Here is a 27621-nt window from a genome sequence, read left to right on the forward strand (position 1 = left end):
CTCAAATAAAGGTTTATATAAGGTGAGAAGTGCTGAGTGTGGGAGAAAATGTCTTAATTTACAAAGGTTGCTAACCACTGATGTCGTAGTATGCTGTACAGTGTAATTTGTCCAAATGTCAAACATTGGATTTGCTTTTTTGTTTTAGTATAATAAAGGTCAACCATGTTCTAATCTAGTAGGTTACTAATCTAATCTACCTGACATGTTTTTAAAGCAGCAGATTGTCTAAATTTTCAAACCAGTGTAGTTGCCCTGGAACATCTTTAGGGTAGGGTAGGGTGTGTTTTTTTTTTTTTTTAACTCAGTTAGAGTAGTAGAGGCGGGAGGAGCAGTAGGACCCTGGGCTGCAGCAGCAGTAAAGCAGAGAGCAGGCAGCAGGGAGGAGCCTGAATATAAACCAAACAACCCTCCACACCCTGCAGTCTCTAAAAGTTCCTCCGCATTCCTTCCTGCTATATGCACACACGCATACATACACATATACACAAACACAAAGCTGGGAGGAACCACACATTGAGGCTAAGGGTAAGTGTTTGCAAAGAGAAAATGTATTTTTTCCGGTATCTTTTCAGGAAAATAGATGTTGTTGTCTTCATGTTCGTGTGTGTGTGTGTGTGTGTGTGTGTGTGTGTGTGTGTGTGTGTGTGTGTGTTCAAACAGGAGTTTGAAGGGGGTGTGGGCCTGCTGTAATACCAGAGACCAGAACCTCATCATCAACGCTCCCAAGGTGTTTTATTTTCTGACTCATCCTCTTTCACCATATTGCTCTCTCTCTCTCTCTCTCTCTCTCTCTCTCTCTCTCTCTCTCTCTCTCTCTGTCTGTTAAAACATATCTCAATCATAATTGGAGGGACTGTATAACCTGTAAGTTCTGTGTTCATGTGTCTCTGTCAGTCTTATCTTGTCTTCCACGTGTTTTTCTGTATGCCAGTGTATCTTCAAGCCCAGTTGCAGTGCAGTCAAAACAGAGGAAGTTCTTTTTATCCGCTGTTAGTGCTGCAAGTTTCTCCTCCAGAGAAACTTGCATGTTGACTCTTACATGCAAATCTAAGAGCTCCATAGCCAGTTGAATGTATCGTAATAGCTGATGATGCAAATGCAGAGATGGAAAAAAAAAAATCATAACTGTCAAGCTATGACTGCAGTCAAATATGTAAATAATGGATTATAAAAAGTCTATTGCAGCATGTCAGAAAAGAGGTTACAAAGGTTGGTAGTGGTTTGTGGCACACTAACAGGTCCTGAAACAGGTAGATACATTCTGACTAACAAAAGTGTTTCTTCAATGCTTCATGACTTTTAGTCTGCTCATAAAAGGATTATAGCCAAGTTATGACAGTGAAACTAGCATCCGCATGCTAGCATGCTAACAATGGCAATGCTAACATGCGGAATGATGTTAAGGTTTAATGCATCTTAGGTAAGCATGTTAGCATTCCAACATTTGGTAATTGGCAATTATAACTGGAACTTGGAAATCATTCATTAGGGCATGTCCATTTTTCTCTGGTAGAAAAGTGCTGGCAGAGCGCTGGGGAGCACTGACATTAGTGAGGGAGTTAATGCTACGTTAACAGAGGGGTGACTACAAACAACAAGCTTACAGCGCATACACTGATGAAAACACAACACTCACCAGCGGCATTTGATGTCCAGCTGATCTACTCCCACAAATGTGCTTTTCTGTCTTTACTGTGATAGTTTCTGTCTGACATACCATACAGCTCGGGATAGACAGACACGGCCAGAAGAAGCTTCTTGTCAGGAGCGGCACTTGAAAGCAGCGGCACTTACACAGACACCGACAGCCAGGTTGCCTCTTTGATGAAACCGCAGCAGTGCATACTTGAGAGAAACTAAAACTAAAGTATCAATCTCAATAAAATGGTATTGATCAATATCAATACCAACGTTGGTATCGATATTATCAATATTTGGATCGATCTGCCCACCACTACTGATCATACTGTGAATGAATTCTCTGCTTCGCACGATGAAAGTAAAATTTCAATTCATCAGATCGTTAGGGCTCCCCCCCCACCCCCCCTGGAGCGGCAGGGCCCTGGGCACGTGCCCACTTTGCCCATGCCATAATCCGTCTATGAGTCATCATTGCATTTTATGGACATTTATTGATCACAATGGTCTTCAAATAAACGTGCAAGAATCCATGTGTCCATCAATCTCCATCAACAAACATTTACACATCCACATGAGGTGATTGCGGTGTGTAGCGATTTGATGCAGTGAAAAACTATTTGTGCTCCTCCGATTAACAGCACCCCCTGTTACCTGAAGAAAGTTTCCTACCTAAATAGACATCACTCAAAAGCACACTAGTGACACCAGTGGACAATTTGTGTCCTACGCCCAAAACAGATGAACCATGAACTATAATTGTTATAACATTTCTTCACAGTCTCAGCATGAGTAAGGCAGGTGGTGATGAAGGTGGCGGTGGCAGCAGCAGTGAAACAGCCCAGCAGCCGGAGGGTAAGACTTCAGCGGGGAAGGCCCTGAGCAAACTCAATGCTCCCACTGTTGGACCAAGCTGGACTAAAGTTAGTTGCCCCTGCTGTGTATCGGAGCGGGTCGAGCCGTTGGTTCTGGTGAAGCTCGGAGAGAAAGTTCGCCCTGAGACGAAAAGGTGGCTCGTCAGAGTGATTGGAGCTCCTCAGAAAGATGGAGGTAAGTGCTCGAATAACAAGTGATGAGCTGCAAAGTGTCTATCTGCATTGATTGCTACCATGCAAAAAAAAAAAAACATACACATCAAACATTTATGAGCTTTTTTACTCTCTCATACTAGAAGTCTCTTGAACAGAAGAGTCATTGCCTGGAGGGTCTCTAGCATTTAAACATGTGATTGCTTTTGCATGCAAGTTGGCAATGAAGATAAATATAGTTAAATGATTCCAATGTAAGATAAACCTTCATTATCCCCGTGGGGAGATTCAGATGTCTAATGGTGTCTAGGTGTCTCATGTGGTTAATATTTAACTAGGACAGAAAACATATGAAAAGAAAAGCATACTTGTTTTGTGCAGCTGCATCCACATGCATTTATTTGCAGATAAACGCTTCATTTCAATATCTGTGTTAATATGTTTCAATCATCAATATAATATGTTTTCATTGTCTAAAATATTCAGTAATGTTAAACACTGTTTTCGTTGTTCCCGATCGTTTACATGCTTAGCTAAATAAACGATAGATGTATTTAGCTAGACAACCAAGGAGATTTAATAATTATGTTGTGCTACTAGCTAGCTAGCTAGCTACTAATTATCATAAAATTATATATAAAATCAGTTAGCCTGTACTTTCGTGAACAAAGCTCATCCATGGCTTCAGCTCTCATCCACGTTACAAGCTTTACAGCATACAGCCCTCGGATGTATCATAAGAGAGAACCAAGGCAATGTAATCACTATGTCTGTAGTAACGTTATGTAGGCATATAGCTAGCTATGTATAGATCTTAATACAGCCATGCTAGCTACCCCTGATGTTAGAAACTAGCTAGCTAGCCGATAGCCCCGCCAGTTTGGGAAACGCTAATGACGTTACATCCACATAACAGGCTTTACAGCATACATACATCCCTCGGATGTATCATAACTTCATAAGATAATACCATGGACGTATTAATAGAACACATGGTGAATTACAACCATAGCTATATCGATTATTACAGCTAGCTACTGTAGGATTTTAATCTAAAATGTGACCGATTTGACCGGTCTGGCCCTAAAAAGGCCAGACTTAACCTGACTCCAATTCTTTGGTCACTATTTGTGTTCGTTTACTGGTAGATCAGAGAAATAAAACTCAGGAATCAAATCAAGACCAGGATTCGTCCAGTTAAAGTTAATAACAAGTTTAGTGAATGATATTGCAGAAATACAAGTACATGTACATGGATCTGATACAAGGCAAAATCTATCTCCTAACGGACCGACAGCGTTTCCCCTAGCATCAGGTCCTGCTAAGTTAAAATGCTGTCTATTTATCCATTTCTGTCCCATCCCTGGTGGTGCCCTCATCAGTTTGGATCTGGTCCAGATCTTCTGGCTCCAGCCGGCTCCTGACTAATTTGTAACACTGTATAAAAAACATGACCTTGACTTCCAATTCTCAGCTCAGAAGAAGCATGCTACTATTGTTGGATTTCTAACACCTGTGTTTTAATCTCCAGCAAACTTTAAGGAGTTTCCATGAGAGCCAGGTCATTTCCATACAGTGTTACAAATCCCGCGCTTGCATAGTGCTGACCATTGTTTTGCCTCGTTCCCTCCCCTGATCAGAGTTTCTTTCTCACCCTTCCTTTGACCTAGGGAAACAGAGACATTGAGGTCAGCCCCATGAACTCTAAAACCTTTTCTCAACCCTTTCACAAAATATATTCTAACAATCCCTCTTTATGCACTGCTCACGCGGTGCATACTGTAATAAGTGTGAAACTAAAAATTTTAGAAAAATTTCATATCCCTCTTTTTACATAGCAAACGCTATGTAACATAAACAACTACCTAATCTCTAACTACCTAACTGTTAACCTAGACACAATATAAGATGATTAACAACATAAAAAAGAGAAAAAAAATGGACTACGATACTGGTAATAAAAATGGCAGTGCGGTGTGGTGCGTGTAACCTATATGTAGAATTTAGCTGCTAGTGTAAGCTGCAGAATACATTGCTGTCTATGACTATACTTGGTGGTTACATTTATTTTTGTGGAAATCTCTAAACATAATGGAACAGCAAAACTTTCAACATAAACATCTACTTCTATTAAAATTGTAAAAGCACACTTTAAATCTATGTCTTGCTTAAGGCTATACTGACAACAAAACTACTAAGATTAGACTTATGTTTTTAGCTTTTCAGTTTCATTAATTCAAATCAAAAGGCCTATTGAGGCCACGTGCAAAACTGTGAAACAAAGTAGGATCAGGAAAAGAGGATAGAAAAACAGTTGGAGATAGGACGGATGGGAATTGGATAGAGGGGGGGCACTGGGTGGTGACAGGGGATGAATTTGGACCCAGCGAACTAGACTTCTTCTTCCTCTGAGGAAGTATAAATCTCGTAAAAATTGTTAATTAAGATAACTTGGAAGTGGGGCTTCTTGGGTGGCTACCATTTGGGGGAGCACCCTCTTTTGATAGGGCCGTAGTTATCAATCTATTGATTAGAGTTCTGAGACAGGGTATTGCTCAACACCTGCAGCAGATGAGGATACCAATAAATACAGCTATGGAAATCAATATTGACATTATCATGTCTTTTCATCTTTTAAACATTTTATGCATCCAATTGGCTACAGATTCACATTGTACGTAACTTAAGCATTAATATCAACGTTAAATATTAATAACACATTTTTCTACTAATTTTTTCAAGCCATCGGAGAAGTTGTTCTCAGCTGGATTAGCAATGCCCTTCTCCGCATCCCATGTGTATTTAGCAAAACGCTGTAATACAATTTTGTTTACTGCTTCCCACCAGAAAAGAATGACTCAAACGTCCGCGCCAAATTTGATTGCGTGCAATAAACTTGTCTGGTAGATACGCCTCTGGGTGCATCAAGTTTTATCACACATGCACAATCTGTCATCAAAAGTGCTACCAGGAGTGCCCCTCCTTGCTCGGTATGGGACAGGTTCAGGTGCAGCTTGTGGAGCATGGAAGATACATCGTCGAACTGCCTCCACACAGCCCTACACCTCAGCTCTACTGGCGCTTTGATTAACAAACCATGAGGCCAAGTGGTTACCTATGTCGGTAGTGATGTTAACACCAAGACGAGCTTAGGAGATGCACACTTTTTCCCCTTCTGTTCTCGAGGAGCAGGTGTCATTACCTGGAAAAGGTTTAAGTAACAGGTGAGACAATATTTACTGAAGGAAACAGTAAACTCAATGACTTGTATTTTCCTTTTTAGGTGTGAGGTTTAAAGAGTGCATAGCTAAACAGACTAAAGATACATTGCAAACCTGTGACATCATTTTTGTTGTTTAATTTTGAATAGGGTCTTACTGTGGAGCATGCTTATGCAATTATTCCATAGCTGTTTTATCTTTGCGGGTCAAGTCGGTTGGATAGGTGACAATTTGATCTTGCAAAATAAAGCTTGTCTCGGGTTCATTGACTGGAGGTTCTTGTACGTGGATAGCAATTCTCTCACATGGGTCTTTTCCAGCGACATCTAGACACACCCAATAGATACCCTGGTCTGTTTTGTTTACATTCCTCACTGTCACTATACTATCCCAACTAGGTGACTGGCCATTCGGTTTTCTAACTAAGGTCCATCTGGACGTCTGCTGGGTTTCGGCTTTGTAACCCTCGGAATCTGTGTGAGAGTGTTGGAACACATGGTCCCAATTGGTACAGTACTCTGTGCAGAGATAGGCTTGATCGGTAGCCCTTCCTCTCGCTTTGCACACAAATTGTTGTCCTGAACATGGATCCACAGTAAATGACTGTGTTCTGCCCATGGTTAATGTAATCGAGTGGGTTGCATGGTGACTTTGTTTTATTCGTCGATGGTCATGGGTAGGCATGGTTGGTATGCTCGGTTGTGTATCAGTGGTCAGATTCAGAGTCAGATTCGTAGCATTGATTTTGGTTATTTTCCTATTTTTTAGCAGCTGCAGGTCGTGCCATATTATTGGTGGCAGTATAATGAGTGCAGCTAAGAAGAGGAAACACATCGTTCCCCTGAGACCGCACAGTCCCGGAAGTCTAAAAGGATGCCACGGGCGTCTGTGGTCCATTTTTGGTTGGGCTTCTGGTTAGAGACTCTTTACTGATGAGTCTAGTTCACTTTCTCCTCTAATATGGTTGAGGGATGCAATCTATATATATATAGATATACGTATATATGTATACATATATATTTTCTTCACTGGGTTTGAGACGATCCACTAATAACACTTTTCTAGTCTAAAAGACCCCCTTTGTAGCCCAGACTCCCCTCTCCCACTTCGGATCAGTGAGACTAGACTCCTCAGCCCGCTCTGTCTCCCCCAGACAACCCAAATAGGCCTACCTTATTACAGTGTGATGAAGGTGAATCCAGGTGGTCCTTTCAGTGATTTCAAAGTGGTAGCAGTAGAGAGTAGGGCTTGATATGATTCCACCTACGGCTGGACCATATGTTTCGCTTTATCACTTGAAGGAGCACCTAGCCACCGGGTTCCTGATGTTAAGTCAAACAGAACAAAACAGAATTTTTAGCCATAAAACAAACAAGCAAACAGAATTTTCGGCGATATCGATGAAAACAAACAAAAAGAATTGGTATAAACAAATTTTTTTTTTTTAAATCCAGAAAACAAAATACCCAAAATAACACGTTATTTATTAAAACACTTTATTTAAATTTATTAAAACACTTTACTTAAATTTGGTATGCTATGCTATCCCTCTTTTGAGGCATGCAAACTCATGACTCATTAACAAATAAAAATTAGTTTTAAACACCCTCCTTTGTCACAATAGCAAAAGCTGTATAAAATAACAGAAGTTGAAAGATAAATGTTCACCAAAATGCACTACATAGTGTAAAAAGATGTGTCATATAGCAAGTCCAAATAATACAGAGTCTGTATGTAGCGTTACTAACAAACCCAGCAGAGTCTAATAGAACAGGTTATTTAAAACGAAATCTCATAGCTACCTGAAATGGCTTCAATTATAATCTCAACCAGTGAACTGAGATGAATCAAACAACAACATGTTGTCTATTTCAGGGATCTTCAATATGGGGTAAGTGGCCCCTCGGGGGTCCTCAGAGTTAATGCAAGGAGGGAGTCCTGAATTAATTGAAAGTTAATATTGTTTTTTTTTTTTTTTTTTTTAAATTAAAGTGTTAACATGAGTCCAGTATATTATTAGCAAATATAAATCCCCACTGCTCACTGGCCTCCAGGGAAAGTAGCCTCTAAAGTAGCCATCCACAGATACAGTAAATCTTAAGGATTCACCACGGCCCATGCATGTTTAGCATTAAAACATGATTTGTAGAACCACAAAAACAATCTTCAGGATATGGTGATAACTTGTTATTCCATGCACTAGGTAGGTAAATATCAAGGTGTTAGTACGCCCTACACGTAGGCCCATTTTAATATGTAAATGCATTCATAATATATATAGCAGGGGCAGTGTTCCATATCCCTTAAATCACAGGTGTATTTCATATATGATTTGGGTCGCAACAGAAAGTAACAGTGCTGTCCAGTGTTTATAAAAACCGTCACGAGTTCAAATGTACCCTAGAGCTAGTTGTATTAGAAAGTAACAAATATAGAAAGCAAGTTAAAAATGTACCACAGTACAGTGGTGTTAAGTGTGAGCAACAATATCACGATTTATGTTTGACCGTCAAATGTAAGTGTGTGCGTGTGTCTGCGCATCTGGGAAGCCCCACCCTGACTGTTCCCAGAGGGCCCACTAAGAAACCACACCCCGTTTGTAGTCAACCTTGAAATTTGAGCCACTGCACTGGGAAGACACCGAGCAGCACACAACATACAAGTTCACCAAGGGCCACACTGGAAAAGGAGAACCACATCAAGGGCCAGACATGTAGATTGTCGACATGCTTTTATTTAATCAAAAATTAAATGCCTCGCATAATCTTCTCATACATAGTTGCATAGAAATGCAAAACGTAAATAAGTAAGCAAAAATGCTGTTAGCCATTATAGAAGAAAGTGGCCAAAAGTTTGAAAAAAGCAACAAACTACAAAGAAAACGCAACTAAACTTTAGGTGGGCCAAAATTATTGTAAACCAAACGTGATATGCGGGTCGGATAAAAATCTATTTGGCCAGCTGGCTTTGAGTTTGACACACGTGCCCCAACCTAAAAATAGAAAATAAATAAAAGCAAGCTAAACCCTCAGCTAGGTCCTGATAATATCCATGTACGAGACAGCCGTTGTGTCTCGGAACTTAAAACCCTCTTTTCAGACCTAAGCACAACTCAGAGCAATAAGCAACAAGGAAAGAGTACAACATGAAATAGACATTGTGAAGTGTAGCCTATGAGATATCAGTTTCCAAAACTAAGCAAGTGTCAACGCCGGTGAGACAGATGGAGGTACGATGGATATGAGTGAAGCTGTCAGAACTGTGAGACTGCACAACACACAGCAACAGTTTTAGTCACTGTCATGCATTAGATCACTTATCAACTTAGAAATGTCATTCCAATCAGTCTGCGACTCATTTTCCTGTATTAGCCTGTCCCACCCAGTTTTGACAGCTCCACAATAATAGGTTTGTGGGGGGGAAACGCTTTGTGTCTGTGTTGTGTGAGCAATAGCGTCTTCAAAGCGTTTGGTAAAGAAAGGGGGAGTTCTTCCATGCTATGTAAACGCACAGCCAATCTACGTTTGGTCTGACAACAGTTAAACATTTCACTGTAGTCGACCTTAGGCAACAGAGTACGAAAATGCAGATAGGCATAGCAGTAGAAGAAGCCAAATCATTTGTGCAAAGAAGTACTAAAGTAAAATTGCAAACAATGGGCTGACGCCAGCAATAATTCTAATCAAATAAAACCTACGTAAAAAATGTATGTAATAAAAATAACATGCCCCAAAGGTGAGGAAAAATAAACAAAAATAGTAATGCAGAAAAGTGCTCATATTTTCGAAAAAGAAAGATCAAAACGGTCAAATCAAACAAATAAGTGTTCCATTCAGCATGGCTTATTGGTATGACTGTTAGGCAGTTCAAACAATAAAACACCATAGTTCATATGTTTTGTTTATACAGGGGAACTCCTAATTTGTCTTTTTTGGTAGAACATATCAGATTACAAGAATATCTGAACGCATTTACAAAATCCCGATACTGACTGTTTTTTTGGCTTTGAAATCTTAAATTAGTGATGTATACAAAAGTAACATTAGTTGTCTTAAAGTTTCTAGGTTATGGTGCTTGTGATATAGCATTTTTTAATTTAATTTAAGTGGTTACCCTCCTGAGGTAGAATGTAGTCCCAACACATCACTATTGTCTGCCACAGTTAGCAAGTTAGTTGTTACTGACCTCATGTCTTTGCGCAGACAAGACTATTAGGAGTGCCAGTCCTGTTCTGGTAATGAGGCCAGCCAGACGTCATTTGACACGAAGCAAAAATGGACTGCCTGCTGGAGGTTCAAATTTGGAAAGGTTAGCAAACATTATTTTTTGAAGAAAAATGGTTGGAGACTTATAATCAATAATGAGGACAATACATAACATTTCCGAAGAGCAATTTTTAAGGAGACACAAATAATACAGCCACAACTATACTGGTAAAGGACATGTATGCACAGAGGAAAATCTTAATACTATAATTAGTGTAGCATAGACTGTACCATTATCCTTCTTTTCAGTGTTTCTCTCAATTCAATGAAAAAGCTGACGAAATTTACCAAAATATTCTTCTTTAAAGCCATGTATTTATTTTGAAGTTTACAATCAAGCGACAAAAATACCTTAACACATAATGATTTAGTTTGAAAGAGTGTCCCCATATAAAAGAAATACAATGGTCTTATACAATTGTTAAGTTAGCTGATCATAATGTAAATTAGTGAGCCACTGGTAAAGATCATCTGCTCACCCTGACAGCCACACACCTCCTAAAATATGAACTAACGTGACATTATATTATACTAACATAACAAACTTTTATTTGACTTTTTATGACTAATTTATTAATTACTATTTGAGAAAAGAGTCATCCTCATCTAATGTCTAATATGAATAAAATAGCCTTGAACCACCTACTTAATACATTCCTGTCACTATCTGATGTGGCTGTGAGTCGAGGGCAGATCCTAATGTGCAGCAGGCAGTGGACCAAACCACTGAGAGGCCAGGGAGGGGGAACTCAAAATGTTTTGTTAATGTTTCTAAACTTAAAATCTACCCCTCCCTTTTTCATCTGGCCCAACAGAGACAGAGAAAAAGCATACCGAAAGTAAACACGGATAAATACTGTTTTCAGGTAGGAAATCGATTGTGGAAGTTAACCTTTATAACTTTTAATCAAATGTGCGTTTCACGAGTTATTGCAATTTAATTTCACAATTTCCATCAGCTAATGGCACTATGGGAAGGCATATTTTCCGTCATTAATAGGAAAACTGTCATCTATATATAGTTCAGAGGAAAGGCAAAGAGTAGGTCAATGGTCAATTTGACTTCTGAGTGAAGAGTAACTGTTATGTAATTCTATACAATTCACCGACACGTCATACACAATATATATATATATATATATATATATATATATATATATATATATATATATATATGCTGGTGAAATAGAACAAGGGCTCAGAGATATGATCGCTACTAACAATATCAATAGGAACTCCATTACCCTAATTTAAACTATTTCCGTCTCAGATTTTGTGAAACGGTAGGAATGGGAAAACTACACAGGCCCCAGTTCAGTAGGCTGAGGATGAGTGAATAGCAAGCTTGACCAGAGACCCATGCCACTGAGGTGCTATTTTGAAGATAATTTAGTGGGGCAGCAGGGTTCTCTGGACAGCCTCACCAGGGTTGTGGCTATTGTGGAGCCCGTTGGTTTCGGCACCGGGGGCCCTGTTGGCTGGGGAGGAAAATACACGCCCTGCTGCACTGAGCCCTGCGCAGCCTGCCTGTTGTTTGGACAGTGTCTGCGGAAGTGCCCTAGGTTACCACACGCATAACACAACCCTGGCCGGTTGTGCTGGTCCTGTGGCTGTCCGTGGTTTTGTGGCCACTTCTGATAGCCGCCCTGCAATCCACCTCTCCCTCTACCACGCCCACGGAACTGACCCTGAGGAGGCTGATAAGCGTTTTGAGCTGGAGACCCATAAGGAGGGGGCTGATACTGGGGTGCCTGCTGTTGAAAGGGGGGTGGCATCTGAGGCTCCACTAGTGGGGCCTGAATATGTATTTTTAGCGCTTTAAGTTTTTGTAGTAACTCATCCTGTTGCTCAGGAGTTTCAGCATTTAAAATGAGTACGGTTAACATGTCCCAACCTCAAGTGTCTTGAGATAATTATTGTTATGATTTGATACTATAAATAAAACTGAATTGAATTTTATTTTTTGCCAATTCAAGTTATTAAAAAAAATGATTGTGTGTGTTACAGTTCAAGCTGTTATGTTCGTGTGCTGAGCTGCACAGAGACAAAAGGCCTGCAGCAGGCTCCTCCTCGCTGCTGCAGCAGTCTGTAATCTGGTCCACTCACTCGCTAACTGCTGCTTGACAAACTTCTTTCTCTCCAGACAGCCAATTGTCCCGTAAGCTTTTCACAGTCTTCCTATCTCTCTACACCTCACCAAAAACTGATCAGTGATATTGGTTTATTCATCAATTGAGGCTATAGAAAACACCTTATTGAAGATATTTAACCGTACATTTAACTAAGGCGTCCTATGACTGTAAAGGACACCTTTATAGCAGTGTTAAACAACGTCTACGGTGTCTTATAGTTGTGGGGGACACCTTATATCATGATTAACTATCACTCTGGTGTTTCATAGGATTTTAACCTTATGTTACCCGTATCACAATGATCATAATGAGAGTCAGGTGTAACAGTTTATAGAAATGACACTCAGCAGCAGTCTAAAGTAGATTATTGTATTCTCTTAACAGTCATATAGGTATTATTCTATTATATATAAAAATTAGATGATTTGATCAGTAGTGTACCGATCTTAGACGGGGAGTTATCAACCTCTCCCCGGAGTATCTCCTATGATATTATCTACTTAATATGCGCAGTTAACCCCAAACTACAAAACCTCACACGTACACAGAGAAACAGACAAAGACAACCAAAACAGCTCAACCACAATCAGCACAAACAATCAGATATCACACAAGCAAAACAGACTATAAAAATGACGCACAAGAACAAGTAAAACCGATAGACAGCACCAGATGTTACACAAAACACAGCAAAAAATATAAACCAATACACTGCCACCAGAAAAAGGCGTAAGCCCCTGGGTTTAAGCCCCTGGGTTTAGAGACAGGAGTGCCCAGAGCTCAGTTTCTAAATAATTTTACAGTCGTACAAGTCAATCTGAGTCCTTACTGCGTGTTCAGTTTTTTGTGCATTTCTGATTTATCTGAAAAAGGCCAGGTAGCGTGTATAGACTTCACTCGAGCCGCGTACCCTTGTCTGATGATTGTTATCACACCAGAGACACCTTTGTCAGATTTCTGTTTGTTCTCATAAAAAGCCGAGCGGTATGTATGGATTTCACCCGAGCTACATGCTCCTGTCAGTGATATTACACACTGAGACACTTTTCAGAGAACAAAACAGGGAAACTTTTCACTAGAGGTAATGCCCTCAATTCCTCAAAAGATGTTGCTCTTGCAGCAAGATACAAAACCCAGACATGCAGTGGGTCACACAAGAAAACCACAGAGTATGTAACAACTATCCGAATTAGAATTTTAGTGGTACCAGTCGAATTTAGAGTCCAGCCTACTATATAAAGTGCACCAAGCTGTGTTGTCAGATATAAAGCTCGTCCGGAATCAATAGACTGTCCTTCACCTCTGAAGGAAAGTTTAAACTGTCTTTTTCACTCAAAGACCCAAGAAACGTTATTATTAACCGTTTACACCATCTTTGTCACTCAAAGAATAAAGAACCGTTTTCACTCAACAGTTAAACCATCTTTGTCACTCAAAGAATAAAGAACCGTTTTCACTCAACAGTTAAACCATCTTTCTCACTCAAAGAATAAAGAACCGTTTTCACTCAACAGTTAAACCATCTTTCTCACTCAAAGAAGCAAGAACCGTTTTCACTCAACAGTTAAACCATCTTTTTCACTCAAAGAAGCAAGAACCGTTTTCACTCAACAGTTAAACCATCTTTTTCACTTAAAGAAGCAAGAATCTGCAGTATCATTCTCTGTAGTTGTAAACCAATTTGAAATGCTCAGATGATACACACTCACCCAGGTCCAAAAAAAATTTAGTGTGAGGGCCAAATATTGAGAATTTTTAGCTATATCACGCAATAGGTAATTCTCTCACCTGTTAGTTGTTTCGGTACCGTTTGGACCCAGAGAGGCGAGAGTCTGAGTGGTGGAGGCTGCCAAAAAAGTCTGGACAGCTCCAAGAAACCAATGTCCGATCTCCCCAGCACGTCGGGGTCACCATGTAGGATTTTAATCTAAAATGTGACCGATTTGACCGGTCTGGCCCTAAAAAGGCCAGACTTAACCTGACTCCAATTCTTTGGTCACTATTTGTGTTCGTTTACTGGTAGATCAGAGAAATAAAACTCAGGAATCAAATCAAGACCAGGATTCGTCCAGTTAAAGTTAATAACAAGTTTAGTGAATGATATTGCAGAAATACAAGTACATGTACATGGATCTGATACAAGGCAAAATCTATCTCCTAACGGACCGACAGCGTTTCCCCTAGCATCAGGTCCTGCTAAGTTAAAATGCTGTCTATTTATCCATTTCTGTCCCATCCCTGGTGGTGCCCTCATCAGTTTGGATCTGGTCCAGATCTTCTGGCTCCAGCCGGCTCCTGACTAATTTGTAACACTGTATAAAAAACATGACCTTGACTTCCAATTCTCAGCTCAGAAGAAGCATGCTACTATTGTTGGATTTCTAACACCTGTATTTTAATCTCCAGCAAACTTTAAGGAGTTTCCATGAGAGCCAGGTCATTTCCATACAGTGTTACAAATCCCGCGCTTGCATAGTGCTGACCATTGTTTTGCCTCGTTCCCTCCCCCTGATCAGAGTTTCTTTCTCACCCTTCCTTTGACCCAGGGAAACAGAGACATTGAGGTCAGCCCCCCTTTCACAAAATATATTCTAACACTACATGAGCTCGGGAGAACAGTCATGTGAGCGGGCGGGCGCAGTCCCGTGGGTCTACTCGCGTCCATTATGCGCGTTCATCATGCCAAATTTAACAATTCTGGATTCGCTTCTAGTGAACGTTAAAAATGTTAAAAACGTGACGTTTTAAACAAGGACCCTTTCAGTGTTCTGGCTGGTAAGTTGATATACCCCGAAACAAATTATCCGCTGAAATATAGACGTTTCTTTCGCCATACAAAGTCTATGTGAAAAGTCTTTCTGGGCCATGGGGTGCAGTACCACCGTTATCCGCTAAGCCCATGGTGGCTTTTAGACATGGCGCTCTTTCTGGGGGCTTGCATAGGGCAGGGCCGTGGCGGGGCGGCCATTTTGAGCGTTTCGCCATCGAAACAGGAAGTGAGTGTAACTCGAGTGTACATTGTCCAATTGGCTCGAAACTTTTCATGATTCATAAGACTCTAACTCTGAGGACATTTACCGGACGAAATTGACTCAAAGTCATAGCGCCCCCTAGTGGCAACAGGAAGTAGGCCTAAAAGTCAAGGTGCTATACTTTATCGAACTCCTCCTAGAGATTTCATCCGATGGACTTCAAATTTGGTCTGTACCATCTCAACACCTTAAAGATGAAAAGTTATTAAAAGAAAAACTTTTCGTCAAACGGTGTGGGCGTGGCGTGGTGGCCATTTTGAGTGTTTAGCGACGAACGGTAAAGTGGCTGTAACTACAGTGTACAATGTCATATCTGCTTGAAATTTCCCACAATCAACAAGAGTCCAGGCCTGAGGACATATGCAGGCCAATATTGACTTTTGGTCATAGCGCCCCCCGCTGGCAACAGGAAAATCAGCCTTATATGACAAACATCATCCGTTTTACCTAAAACTTAGAATGTGTGGTCTACTTGTGATACTGAGCCGGTCTCTATACTATTACCACGCCCCCTTATATGGCTTTTGAACCGTTTAAGGTAGAGTCTTGTGTGAGGTATCATTGAACTCAGCAGAGAGTTCCTTATTCATTGGTGATGGTTTGGCCCGCCCCTCTATGCTTAAACCACGCTCCCTTTCATAACTGGTGACCCGTTTAAGGTAGAGTCTTGTGTGAGGTATCATTGAACTCAGCATAGAGTTCCCTTTTCATTGGTGACGATTTGCCCCGCCCCCCATGCTTTAGCCATTAACCCTGACGCATGCAGATGCGCGAGGGCCCGTCCAACGCTGCTTGCAGCTTTAATGTTTGTTTTGTTTTTACGTTGGTCATTCAAACCATACTGTGCTGCCAAAAAATGTTAAGCCCTACAGAACTTTTTGAAGATCCCAAAGTCAAAAAGTCTAAAAATGGGTACTGTATACTGTAGGGCTGTAACAATATGCGATATGAAACCGAAATCGCGACACTCAGATCCACGAACCTGTGTTGCAGAGTGAGAAGGCAGAATCGCGACACACCCCTTCCAACGGAGGTGTAATATTACGAATGGCTGCTGTTCTGACTCGGGTGCCTGAGACTGTTTCCCGACAGTTCAATTAACTGCCATTAGCGTCCTTAGCACCGGAGTTAAGTGCTGACCGGGTTTGGATTGCTGTAATGAATGTGGCTGGCTGCTAGCTGGCTGGGGGCTGACTGTGGATGTGTCCCCGTGCCGGGGCTGTTGTCAGCTCTCATCCCGACTGAAACCTTGCAGCACCGGGAGAGTGAGGCAGACAGACAGGAGTGTGCTAGCTGGCTAAATTACCATTAGATTAGTCGCCTATCTATACAGTTAACGTTACTGATGAATTTGTGGGTTAGCCCAGAGTTGTTAACCGTGGTCAAAACAATCATACTAAAAATAACTGAGCGTGTTGAACGATGTTGTAATCTTATGTTACCCACCAAGAATTAACTAACGTCAAGCATTAGCATTAGCTACTTGTCAACCAGCACCTTTACAGTAGGCACCAATGCACTTTTCCTTTTCGGTCCCCCTACAGGTTGGAGGCGGAATTGTCCATTACTGTTATCATTACCATTATTCTTATTTCTCATTCGAACGAGTTGATGAACCACTGAAACGATTTTGGAAACATTATTTTAAGGTACAAAAGAATCTTTGGTGTTGGATCGATCGATATTGAAATCAATCAGTATCAATAAATAAGGTCTCTGTTGTATTACTGCAAAGTGGCATGTAATCAATGACAAAACGATGCCATGTGGCAAAAAAAAGTTGTATTATGTTTACTGAGTAAATGTAATATCCCCTCCGCCAAAAAAAAAGAATCGAGGTTTCTATCGAATCGTGGGTCAAAAACCGTGATACGAACCGAATTGTGGGTTTGGTGTATCGTTACATCCCTAGTACACTGTAAATGATGAACAAGATATTTAGAATATTTCAATTTGATGAAATGGTGTGATCATAGTGTATTTCACTAAATGTAAACATCATGTAATTGTAGTTGGAACAAAGCAATACAGCAACATACAGTTCATACATATATATATATCTCTTCTGTTCTTAGCTCTTAAAGGCTTTTGTTTTGACAATTCCACCTTTGGGCTCTTCTTCATTATCATTTTTTTGCTGATGACACTCAATATCATTTTTCTTTTCTAACGAAAAGACATGCATCTCATTAGTTGAATGTCACATCAACAAATAAAGCTTGACCTAGCTTAGACATAACTCCTTAATTTCGTAGGAAATCACACCCAAATCATGCAAAACCCAGTCAATTACCTTTATCAGCTGCCAATGTCATTAAGTTAAAATCTTTACCACTACTATGTGTGTATAATATATCAACTACTGAAACAAAGTTTGTGAAGGAATGTGACCAGCTCACTTAAGGATATGTTCACATGTTAATCTACAAATGACAAAAAAATAAGAGTTTCAATACTCCCTCTTTTCCAACTCTTTCCCCACCAGGTGCTACATTACTGGCCCACCCAGGCGAGGATGCCAGTGGTGATCTCATCGTTGTCTCTGCCCCACGCTGTACGTTACTTAAAGCCACTGAAGAGTTAGGTCTATGTAAGACTTACCGCAACAAAGACATGGAAGCCTTTTCCTACAATGACAGAGACCACTTTAAAGATTCAGGTACAACTCTCCAGCTTTGAATGTACTTTACATGTTGAAACCATAAAGAGAGAGGGAGTGTATTTGGGTTGTTTTATATGGAGGAAATATTTATTCATAATTCAAATTGAAAGTCCAAAGAGAAATTGAAAGTCCAAAGAGAAAACGAAGCAAGATCAAATTAAAAATATTATTATTTTTTTTAAATTTTCCATTGATCAAATTAAAAATATTATTTTCTTTTAAATTTTCCATTTGGCTTTTCCATTTGGATTTAATATTTGGCTTTTGAATTTAAATTTAACATTGGCTTTTCCATTTGGATTTAATATTTGGCTTTTGAATTTAAATTTAACATTGGCTTTTAATTTGGATTTAATATTTGGCTTTTGAATTTCAATTTAACATTGGCTTTTAATTTGGATTTAATATTTGGCTTTTCGATTTCAATTTAACATTGGATTTTCATTTGGATTTAATATTTGGCTTTTGAATTTACATTTAACATTGGCTTTTCATTTGGACTTGACACATGTCAATGTAAATGAGGAGGCGTGGCCCAAAGGCTGGTGGGAGGGTCTGAAACGAAAGGGGTGCAGAGGCACCTTATGAACAGCAGGGGGAGCTGACTGCTGGGGAGCACACTGTTGAGGAGCATCTGTCTGCAGCTTGGCCACAAGGCTGGCTTATCCTCTTATTTCACATGATAGAAACTGATGATGTAGGCTAAACACAAACGACATTTCATGCAACAACAGTGAAGTTTTCATGTAGTTACTATAACCCCTAACCCTAACCCTAACCCACACACACACAATCTCAACCGGGTAGTCATCGTCCGAACTGGGACCTCTCCTTTTTCTTTCTCTCACTTTTTTCTCCGGGTGGTGCGCGCAGTGTGAGGTGCGTATCCGCTCTATTCTCCGACACGTACTCACAACAATCACTCCTGATTGACGGCCTTTTGTACTTTTTCGTTCATTTGATTTCCGATTTTGAAACGATATCCAAATTTGAAAAATGGGTCATTTTAAACCTTGTTAATATTGATGACAATGTGTTCAAACGGAAAACGTGTGTGAAATAGCAGATGGAAATTATAAAAAAGCAATCGATTGTATAATCTAGATCGGGAGTTTGCCGTAGCAGCAGCAGCAAACAACTGGAAACTTCTTACAATTTTTGTCTGCTATTTCACCACTAAATTCACTATTGAGACTTTTTTATGTGAGCAATTAACTGTGTAGAGTTTGAATATGGGCAGTTTTACAAACATTGATGGCCAACTGCACATTTTCTCCGATGTTGTCAGAAGCTTCAGTCTGACGGGACAGCCAGCTGGTGGCGGCCGGGATCGCCTCCCTGCTGGCTGGCCAGTGATGCTCACAGACACCGCTGTCAGCTGGAAGTCTCTCAATAGAATCATGGACAAGTTTATTTCCTGAAATATGGCTCGTTTTCCGTTTGAACACATTGTCATCAATATTAACAAGGTTTAAAATGACCCATTTTTCAAATTTGGATATCGTTTCAAAATCGGAAATCAAATGAACGAAAAAGTACACAGGCTGTACAAAAGGCCGTCAATCAGGAGTGATTGTTGTGTCGGAGAATAGCGCGGACACGCACCTCACACCGCGCGCACCACCCGGAGAAAAAAGTGAGAGAAAGAAAAAGGAGAGGTCGCAGTTCGGACGATGACTACCCGGTTGAGATTGTGTGTGTGTGTGTGTCCTCGAGATCTGACAACACACAAACACACGTAGCAGAGTTACCCACACCCATGTTTGTACTGTTGCTTAATTAAATAAAACATCAAAAGAGAGAAGTTGTCTCCGTCCGTGTTTTAAACAGACACACCTGGGGCGAAGTTGGAAACCAGAATCAGCTTTAAATACAGTCCTAATCTAGTCCTCACTAACACGGGCCCAATTATAGTATCTACATGAAAACTTCACTGTTGTTGCATTAAATGTCGTTTGTGTTTAGCCTACATCATCAGTTTCTATCATGTGAAATAAGAGGATAAGCCAGCCTGGTGGCCAAGCTGCAGACAGATGCTCCTCAACAGTGTGCTCCCCAGCAGTCAGCTCCCCCTGCTGTTCATAAGGTGCCTCTGCACCCCTTTCGTTTCAGACCCTCCCACCAGCCTTTGGGCCACGCCTCCTCATTTACATTGACATGTGTCAAGTCCAAATGAAAAGCCAATGTTAAATGTAAATTCAAAAGCCAAATATTAAATCCAAATGAAAATCCAATGTTAAATTGAAATCGAAAAGCCAAATATTAAATCCAAATTAAAGCCAGCCTGGTGGCCAAGCTGCAGACAGATGCTCCTCAACAGTGTGCTCCCCATGAGTCAGCTCCCCCTGCTGTTCATAAGGTGCCTCTGCACCCCTTTCGTTGAAATACTATCTTCTCTGAAACAATGCTAACGCCAGTATTTTCTCCTTTGAATGTCTGTTTTTGTTTTGGTCTGTGTGTTATGGCCCATTTTGACAGGCATGTACTACGAAGCAAGACTTGGCCTTAACGAGGTAACTTCAGGTTCAACCCAGGGTTTTGTGTATCACAACGGTGGATCATTTGTTACCGGGTTAAATCGCAGTGGTAACTTATGCTGAACACCTAACCTGCTCGGGAGCAGGTTATGTTGTAGATTAGAGATCAACTGGTGTAAAAGCACGCCTACTGACCAATCAGTACTCGATTGATAATGGCATCAATGTTCTTAGAAGATACGGTGGAGCTCGGTGGGCGAAGAGAGAGGTGCGCTCATAAAAGTTAAAACATTTAGAGACCGACAACCCCTGATGTGTATTTTTATGAAAGATATAGATTTTGAGCAGAGGGAATTACGTAAAGGCTATTTGTCGGCTTCTTGAGCCGTGTGTTGCCAATGCGCACATCGGTTTGAATTATGTTTTTATATTTTGGATTTGCTCTCACGATCGCTTACCACTGCCAGGGCTGCAACTGAAATAATAGGCAGTTTATGGAAAGCACAAGTGTAATTATGGTCAGATCTTGTGCCTGGAAGTAATATTGATAAGCGTTGTGATTTACGCATTTACAGAGTCGGCTTTTTTTTGCCAGCTTTCCTTCCTGTTTTAGGAAGCAGCGACTGTATTGTGTTTTGCCTGTAAAACCGTGTTTGTGTTCTTCATATTTATGTAGAATTATAGTTTGCTCTTCTTATGTAAAATATGCGGCTCTGGGAGTGGTTTGCGATTGGTCATGCTGTGCAAACGCCACCTCTTTTATGTGAACGCGCACGTCGCTGGATTGGGAAACTCTGGGTTGACTAAACTAGTTGATACAGTGACACAGGTTATGCGGGACCGCGGTTGTTAGGTTAGGTGAAGCCGGGTAACTGAAATAAATCCAGGGCATGTTGATCTTGATTTGTAGTGCAGGCCTCAGGGTTGCCAGACATGAAACGCAAACATGCAACGACAACATGCTCCAGGCATGGTAGAAGTAACTGGATTAACAGAGATAGATTCATTCTACCCAACCTAAAAAAAACTTGCAACAGTTGCATGACCAGAGACGTGGTAAAACATGGGTAAATAGTGATGGTAATGGCGCAGTGGATATGACACATGGTGTGGGAGAGCTGGGTTCGATTCCCACTGCGTTACATCAACCAATGTGTCCCTGAGCAATACACTTTAAAACCCCCTAGCTATATATAGAAATTGTAAGTCACTTTGGATAAAAGCGTCAGCTAAATGACATGTAATGTAATGTTAATATTGGAGATGCATTTAAAAGATGGACACAGCTAAGAGCCCAACAAAGAGCCCAAAAGGACACAGAGTTGACTAATATCCTCCTGAACAGATAAGCATTGAGATTTAAGCTAATTTATCATGGCTACTAGTGGGGATGGGCATTTTCAGTTATTTCAACATTCCTGTGCTCGCATGAAATTATATAGTACTTGAGTTAGTTACTAACCAAAAGAAACTGAGACACTGTCAGTGAAGTGATCCTTTGCTAACGCCGCCATGCTAACACATGCTAACTGCTAACGTTACCGGAGGAGTAAGTCGCGTGGTTATGACACAATCGTTAGCCTATTTTCATAAAAACGTCTGCTACGGAGCCATAACGTGAGATACAAGGTAATGGAGCCTTTTATACATTGTCGTGTTTCTTTAGAAATAAACAATGGACAAATAGAGTCTTTAAACGCTTCAGATGTAAAGTTATTCGCTATCAAAGTGGCGCCAAAATGAATGGCAGTCAATGGAATGCTAACGGGGGGTGATCGCTTTGTAGCATTAAAATGGCGCCATAGGAGGTTCGCGGTCCGAGGAGAGGCTTACCCCCTTGGATATTACGAATCCCACTATGGCCACGCCAAGACCCGCCCTTCAATAGCATTCACACACTACTATTGGCCAGGCGTCCATGCTTACATGTTCAGGTCCTATCCCCTGACCAATCCCCTAACCCTAACCTTAACCACTCGAGGTCAAATGCCTAACCCCAACCAATCGAGCTGCTTCGTAGGGCGGGTCTTGGCGTGGCCATAGTGGGATTCGTAATTTTGCGACCCGGGCAAGCGGGCCACGGCTGTTTACAACCACTTTGACAAAAATATGATAGAAACCGCAAGTTTGACTTCCTCATAATGGAAACATGCAATTTAACTTTGGCAAAACAACGGTGTAGCCTGAATTGTTGAATTGGGACACGGCTTACATTTTCAACAGGTCGCAATGTATGGTATGTTACGTTATGGAATATTCGTAAACCTCGGACAGACCCAGGCTCTTGGTAGGCGGTGTCTGACGGTGCCGGTTGGGAGTGTGATGAACAGTGGCAATAATAGTCACAATAAAGATAATGGAACTATGACTAGAAATAGTAGTTGTAGTAGTTCATGGCGTAGCTTGGCACTGCAGGGCGTAGTAACATGTTAGCATGTATACATACTTAACATCTGCATACGTACGTACAGCCCGCAGCATGGCTGTAGACTCTTAGTCTTGTTCTTTTAAAAACTGTATTTTTCAATTTGGTGTGTGTTTGTTTCCATGCATCACTGGCTATATTTATGTATCTGTGTCTATCTATGTGTGTGACAGACAACATGGAGGTATTCCTGACCCTGGCGGAGAGGCAGTACATAGTGAGGTATGAGCTGGACGGTATGCGGGCGCAGAAAGACCTGAGAATACCCGGCCTGTCTGACAGCTACATACTGCCACATCGTGCCAACATCTGTGAGTTCTTTCGCTGTGTTCAAAACTGTATGGGAAGACAGGATGCACACAAATTTCCATAGAGATAAACACTTTATTTATGGAGCAATGTAAAGACAATATACCAGTGAGGGGGAGGAATTCTGTGTTTTCAATTTATGACTTACTGTAATTTGATAATTTCAATGAATGGATCCGGACAAAGATGCAAATACACAGACACAAACAACAACTCAATAGATGAAGATCACCACTTGTTAAGACTTTCTTTATAATGCACACATCTCATCACGTTGTAGACTCAGTTCTTATAATGTGTTGAGAGCAATCTATCAATTAGGATTGAGGTTTTTGGACATAATGACAGCAATGTTGTAAATATTATTTAACTGCTGTCTCCACATTCAGCCAGTATCCAGATGTCCTATGTGTATCTACTTTTTGCTGACCTCAGCTGTTATTCTTTTCTCACATTCTATCAAGAAATTGCTTCAGTCAGCATCACCCTCAGTGTGTGTGATGTACTATATACTGTATGTGTGTGGATTAGTTGTTGCTACTGTCCCTCTTTCTTGTGTTATCAGGTCACTCTATTTAAATCAGGAGAGACTTTGTTGCAGATATGCAAAATGTATTTGCACATATGCAAAATATGAAATAAAATGAAATGTACAGAGTCTTTGGAGATTAGACTCCATCGTTATGAAATATATTTAAAGGGGTAGAAAGCCAAAAGATATTCCCCCGATGGAGTCTAGACACTGGTGGTGGTGTGAGGGAGCCCGAAGACCGGACCGAGGAGCCGACGGGAGCAGTCTGCCGGAGGAGGACCCAGGGAGCCGTGTGTGATGAAGACTGGAGGTGGAAGGGGAGGAGGAGGGTTGTGCTCTCTGCCTGAAATGACAACTGAGCAGCAGAGAGAAGACAGGTTTAAAACAGGGATGTCATGCTGTGATTGGCTCGTGAAATTCATGGCCGCTTCTGATTGGTTAAAAGAAAGTGAACGTCTCTAACAGCTGTTCAGTTTTAGAAGAGAGAGAAAAGTGATAAATTAAGAAGTCTTCCTGAAGGAATTTACGCTGTGCTTCATTTGTGAGTGTTGTTTTAATTTCATGTGTGTAAAACCTAATGTTGTTGCAGGGCGCAAGCTTGTGTCAGCTGGTGTTATTGTGGACACGTTTCCCCTCCACAACCCGACCAAACTGAGGGATCTCAGTAAAGCTTGGTACTCTGGGAATCAGCTGGCTCAGCCGCTGGGTGGGTGACACACATAGAATTCACAGTAGATGGCTGTGTGGGTGGCAGTGTCTGTTTCCTGCCTGTATGACAATGAACCATGCATGCACTTACACCAGTCACCTGTCTGCTGCTTTATCCAGATTCAGTCAATGAGTATTTTGGAACCCCTGTGGCTTTCTACTTCAGCTTCCTTGATTTCTACACCTGGTCTCTGCTCCCACCAGCGATACTGGGCCTGTCCATTACATATTTCTCAGGTAGGTGTGTGGATTTATCATTTATTTTTGTTGTATTAAAAGATATTGTATATAACCACAGACCTTAAGTCATATCACTACAGGGCTAAAAATATCAATTTTAGTAAATCAGTAAATTCAGCTTTCTCTGAATAGAGGGCTGCTCATTGGTGTTTACAACACAGTCTCTCATTCATGTTCCAGTTATTGAGGATGGGATCCTCAGCCCCACAATGTAATTCAGGCTGATTGATGATGTATTTTAACTTGAGTGCTGCTGTAAGTTGAAAAACAAACTAACTGGACACAACGTTTTTCTTGCCCATCACAGGTGAGGTTCAAAAGGAGATAGGGGAGCCAGGCTCAACAAGTGTTGAAGATGACTCAGCACCAGCTGTCACCGGTCACATGATCCAGGCGATCTTTAGCATGCTTTGGTCCACGGTGTTTATGGAGCTGTGGAAGCGTCGGAGCTCCACCCTGTCCTACCGCTGGGGGACCCTGACACTTGCTGACCGCTTCGCAGAGCCTCGACCCGGTTTCCACGGCGACATCGGTCTCAACCCAGTGACAGGTCGTATGGAGCCGCTCTTTCCTGATTGGCAGAGGGACCTGCGCATGGCACTGGTCTCAGTGCCAGTGGTGGGGCTGTTTCTAGGTACTACTTGAATTTTAAATGTGAATTGAATGAACTCATCAGCGCACGCTACTGAGCTAAAAGGTATCATGATATTAATAGTTGATTTATAAGTAAAAGAAGTATCAGTGACATTTTCCAAAGGTCTGCTGCGTGATCAATTTAGGATGAAGCAATCCAGAAAGTGTTTGAATCATGTGAAAGCACTTAGATGCTCTGCTCTTTAAAATTGCAAACACTCTTCTCAGCTGTACCTCCGTTCTCATCATGTCTCCTGCGTCTCTGCAGGGTTGGTGGTACTGGGGATGCTTTGTTTCTACTGGGGGGAGGCCCAGGTGCAACAGCTACACAAAGACTGGGACTCCCTGCTGTCTCTGACTTCGCTCTACATACCCTCAGTGCTTCACATCGTCTATACTAATATGCTAGGAAATGTTTACAGGATGGTGGCACAGTCTCTGACTGAATATGGTGAGTTAGATGGAGGGGATGCCATTGGGAGAATGAAGAACTTATGAATACAGTGGAAATAATATTTATATATATATATATATATATATATAGAGTACATATGTATACAGTACATAATATACGCTTTACAGAGAGCAAAAAAAGAATTGAAGATAGTCATTCAGCCAATAGTATAGTATAACCATTTCCCTTATATCTCCCTTTAGAGAACCACAGAGAGGAGTCTGCCTTCGAGAACCATCTGACAGCCAAAGTCTTGGTGGTTAGTTCCTCTCCTCTCCTCTCCTCTCCTCTCCTCTCCTCTCCTCTCCTCTCCTCTCCTCTCCATTAGCTCATACATCCTACCCAGCAGGCTTTTTAACCAGGCTCTTGTCTCTCTCCCCCCAGTTCACCTTCTTCAACAACTTTGCAGTGCTCTTCCACATTGCCTTCTTCAAGCAGGATGTGCCTTTGCTTCGCAAGGTAACAGCTCTACATTTCTTCCACTGGTCTCTGTAAAGTGTTCAAGCAGGGACAGTAATTTAGCAATGCAATTTAGCCTGACATTGCTTTCATATTAGCCATATTCCTGTTGTCAGGGGGGTTATTTGTTTTCTTTTGCCCTAATCAATCTGTATCAAGTGATGTAACCGTCCTGCCCGCATTATTTCTAGTTGACAGGAAAGCTAGCGTAGTGTTTAAATTTCATTTTTATATACTTCAAATTGATTGATTTAAGAGTAAATACTTCTGTAAGTGGACTTTTGTCAACTTTTACAGCCGTGTCAATGTCGATTACACTTGTTGCCATTTTTCTGTTGCCATTTTCATGAATGAAGCTAGGTAGCTAGCTGGCTATGTAGGAAGATTCCCACTTTTAACTGCGCCTCTAACCAGTGGAAACAGCTGTCAGTGAGCACAACACCAGGCGTATTTGGGTTGCTTGATAAGTCTGAGATGTGGGCGGCAATTCAGAGGTCTGGAACCAGAATAGAGCAGTGCTCTTCATAAACTGATCTCTATGTGTAAAATCAGTGCCTTACATAATGAGTGCAAAGTTGAAGTGTGACCAAAAAAGTAATTGAATTAAATAAAAAAACTCTCAAACGAGCAAAGTGACAGTTGGTCAAGGCCACACCCCCACCCTCCACCTTGCCCCTCCCTCTCTCCTCCTCAATAGCATTTAAGACACACAGATGCTACAGACACAGAAATGGCACATACTAAGGAAAGCTCATTGTGGGACTGGCTCTAGTGGCTGTAATTCTGCACCAAGGCTGAATTTCGGGAAAGACACTTACAGATACAGTATTAGTGGACCACTAAGGTCTATATAAAAGCATCCAAAGAGCACCATGTCATGGGACCTTTAAAATGTATTCAACATTTTCTGGTACAGGATATAAAATCATCTATTTCAGACTCAACACAAAAACAAAAATGATATAAACAAATTTGAAGCACATTGATTTCATGATGAAAATGACTTACATTTCATAAATAAATTACATAATTTACAAACAAATTTTATAGTTTACATCTTTTGACAGATAAAATGTATCTAACCTATTCTTGAAAGAGTTAACTGACGTTCCACTTCTGAGATTGCTCCGGTGCCGCAGGAAATTCCGCCGAATGCATGTATTTTCGCCGATGTCCATCACCTTCCGCTTTCTTTGTGTTGGAATTTTAAACTCTGGTGGATTTATGATGACTATGGTTAACTGCTCCTCAGATCTCTGCAAGGTAAAGCCAGACAGCTAGCTAGACTATCTGTCCAATCTGAGTTTTCTGTTGCATGACTAAAACAACTTCTGAACTTATTTGTTCCACCAAGACAAGTTCCTTCCCAAGGCAATTTTGACGATTGTGATTGGTTTAAAGAA

General features: G+C 41.0%; 1 protein-coding gene across 3 annotated transcripts in view; it reads left to right on the plus strand.

Moving 5' to 3' along the window:
• Positions 1-322: 322 nt before the first annotated feature.
• ano10b (anoctamin 10b) overlaps positions 323-27621 on the plus strand; it is a 31025-nt gene continuing 3726 nt past the window's right edge. Inside the window, exons 1-11 of one of the 3 annotated variants that reach the window (XM_031310213.2) lie at positions 373-528; positions 664-730; positions 2423-2691; positions 17805-17978; positions 23057-23194; positions 24314-24430; positions 24553-24669; positions 24980-25306; positions 25574-25756; positions 25963-26018; positions 26144-26218. In XM_031310213.2, the coding sequence (XP_031166073.1) occupies positions 2430-2691; positions 17805-17978; positions 23057-23194; positions 24314-24430; positions 24553-24669; positions 24980-25306; positions 25574-25756; positions 25963-26018; positions 26144-26218 (1449 nt within the window). In that variant the 5' untranslated portion in view covers positions 373-528; positions 664-730; positions 2423-2429. Of the gene's footprint in view, positions 529-663; positions 731-2422; positions 2692-17804; positions 17979-23056; positions 23195-24313; positions 24431-24552; positions 24670-24979; positions 25307-25573; positions 25757-25962; positions 26019-26143; positions 26219-27621 lie in introns of all 3 variants that reach the window. The other 2 variants (XM_036002713.1, XM_036002712.1) reach the window with 2 other exon arrangements.

The sequence above is a fragment of the Sander lucioperca genome, chromosome 7 (genome assembly GCF_008315115.2).
Source record: "Sander lucioperca isolate FBNREF2018 chromosome 7, SLUC_FBN_1.2, whole genome shotgun sequence".
NCBI classification, from domain to species: domain Eukaryota; kingdom Metazoa; phylum Chordata; class Actinopteri; order Perciformes; family Percidae; genus Sander; species Sander lucioperca.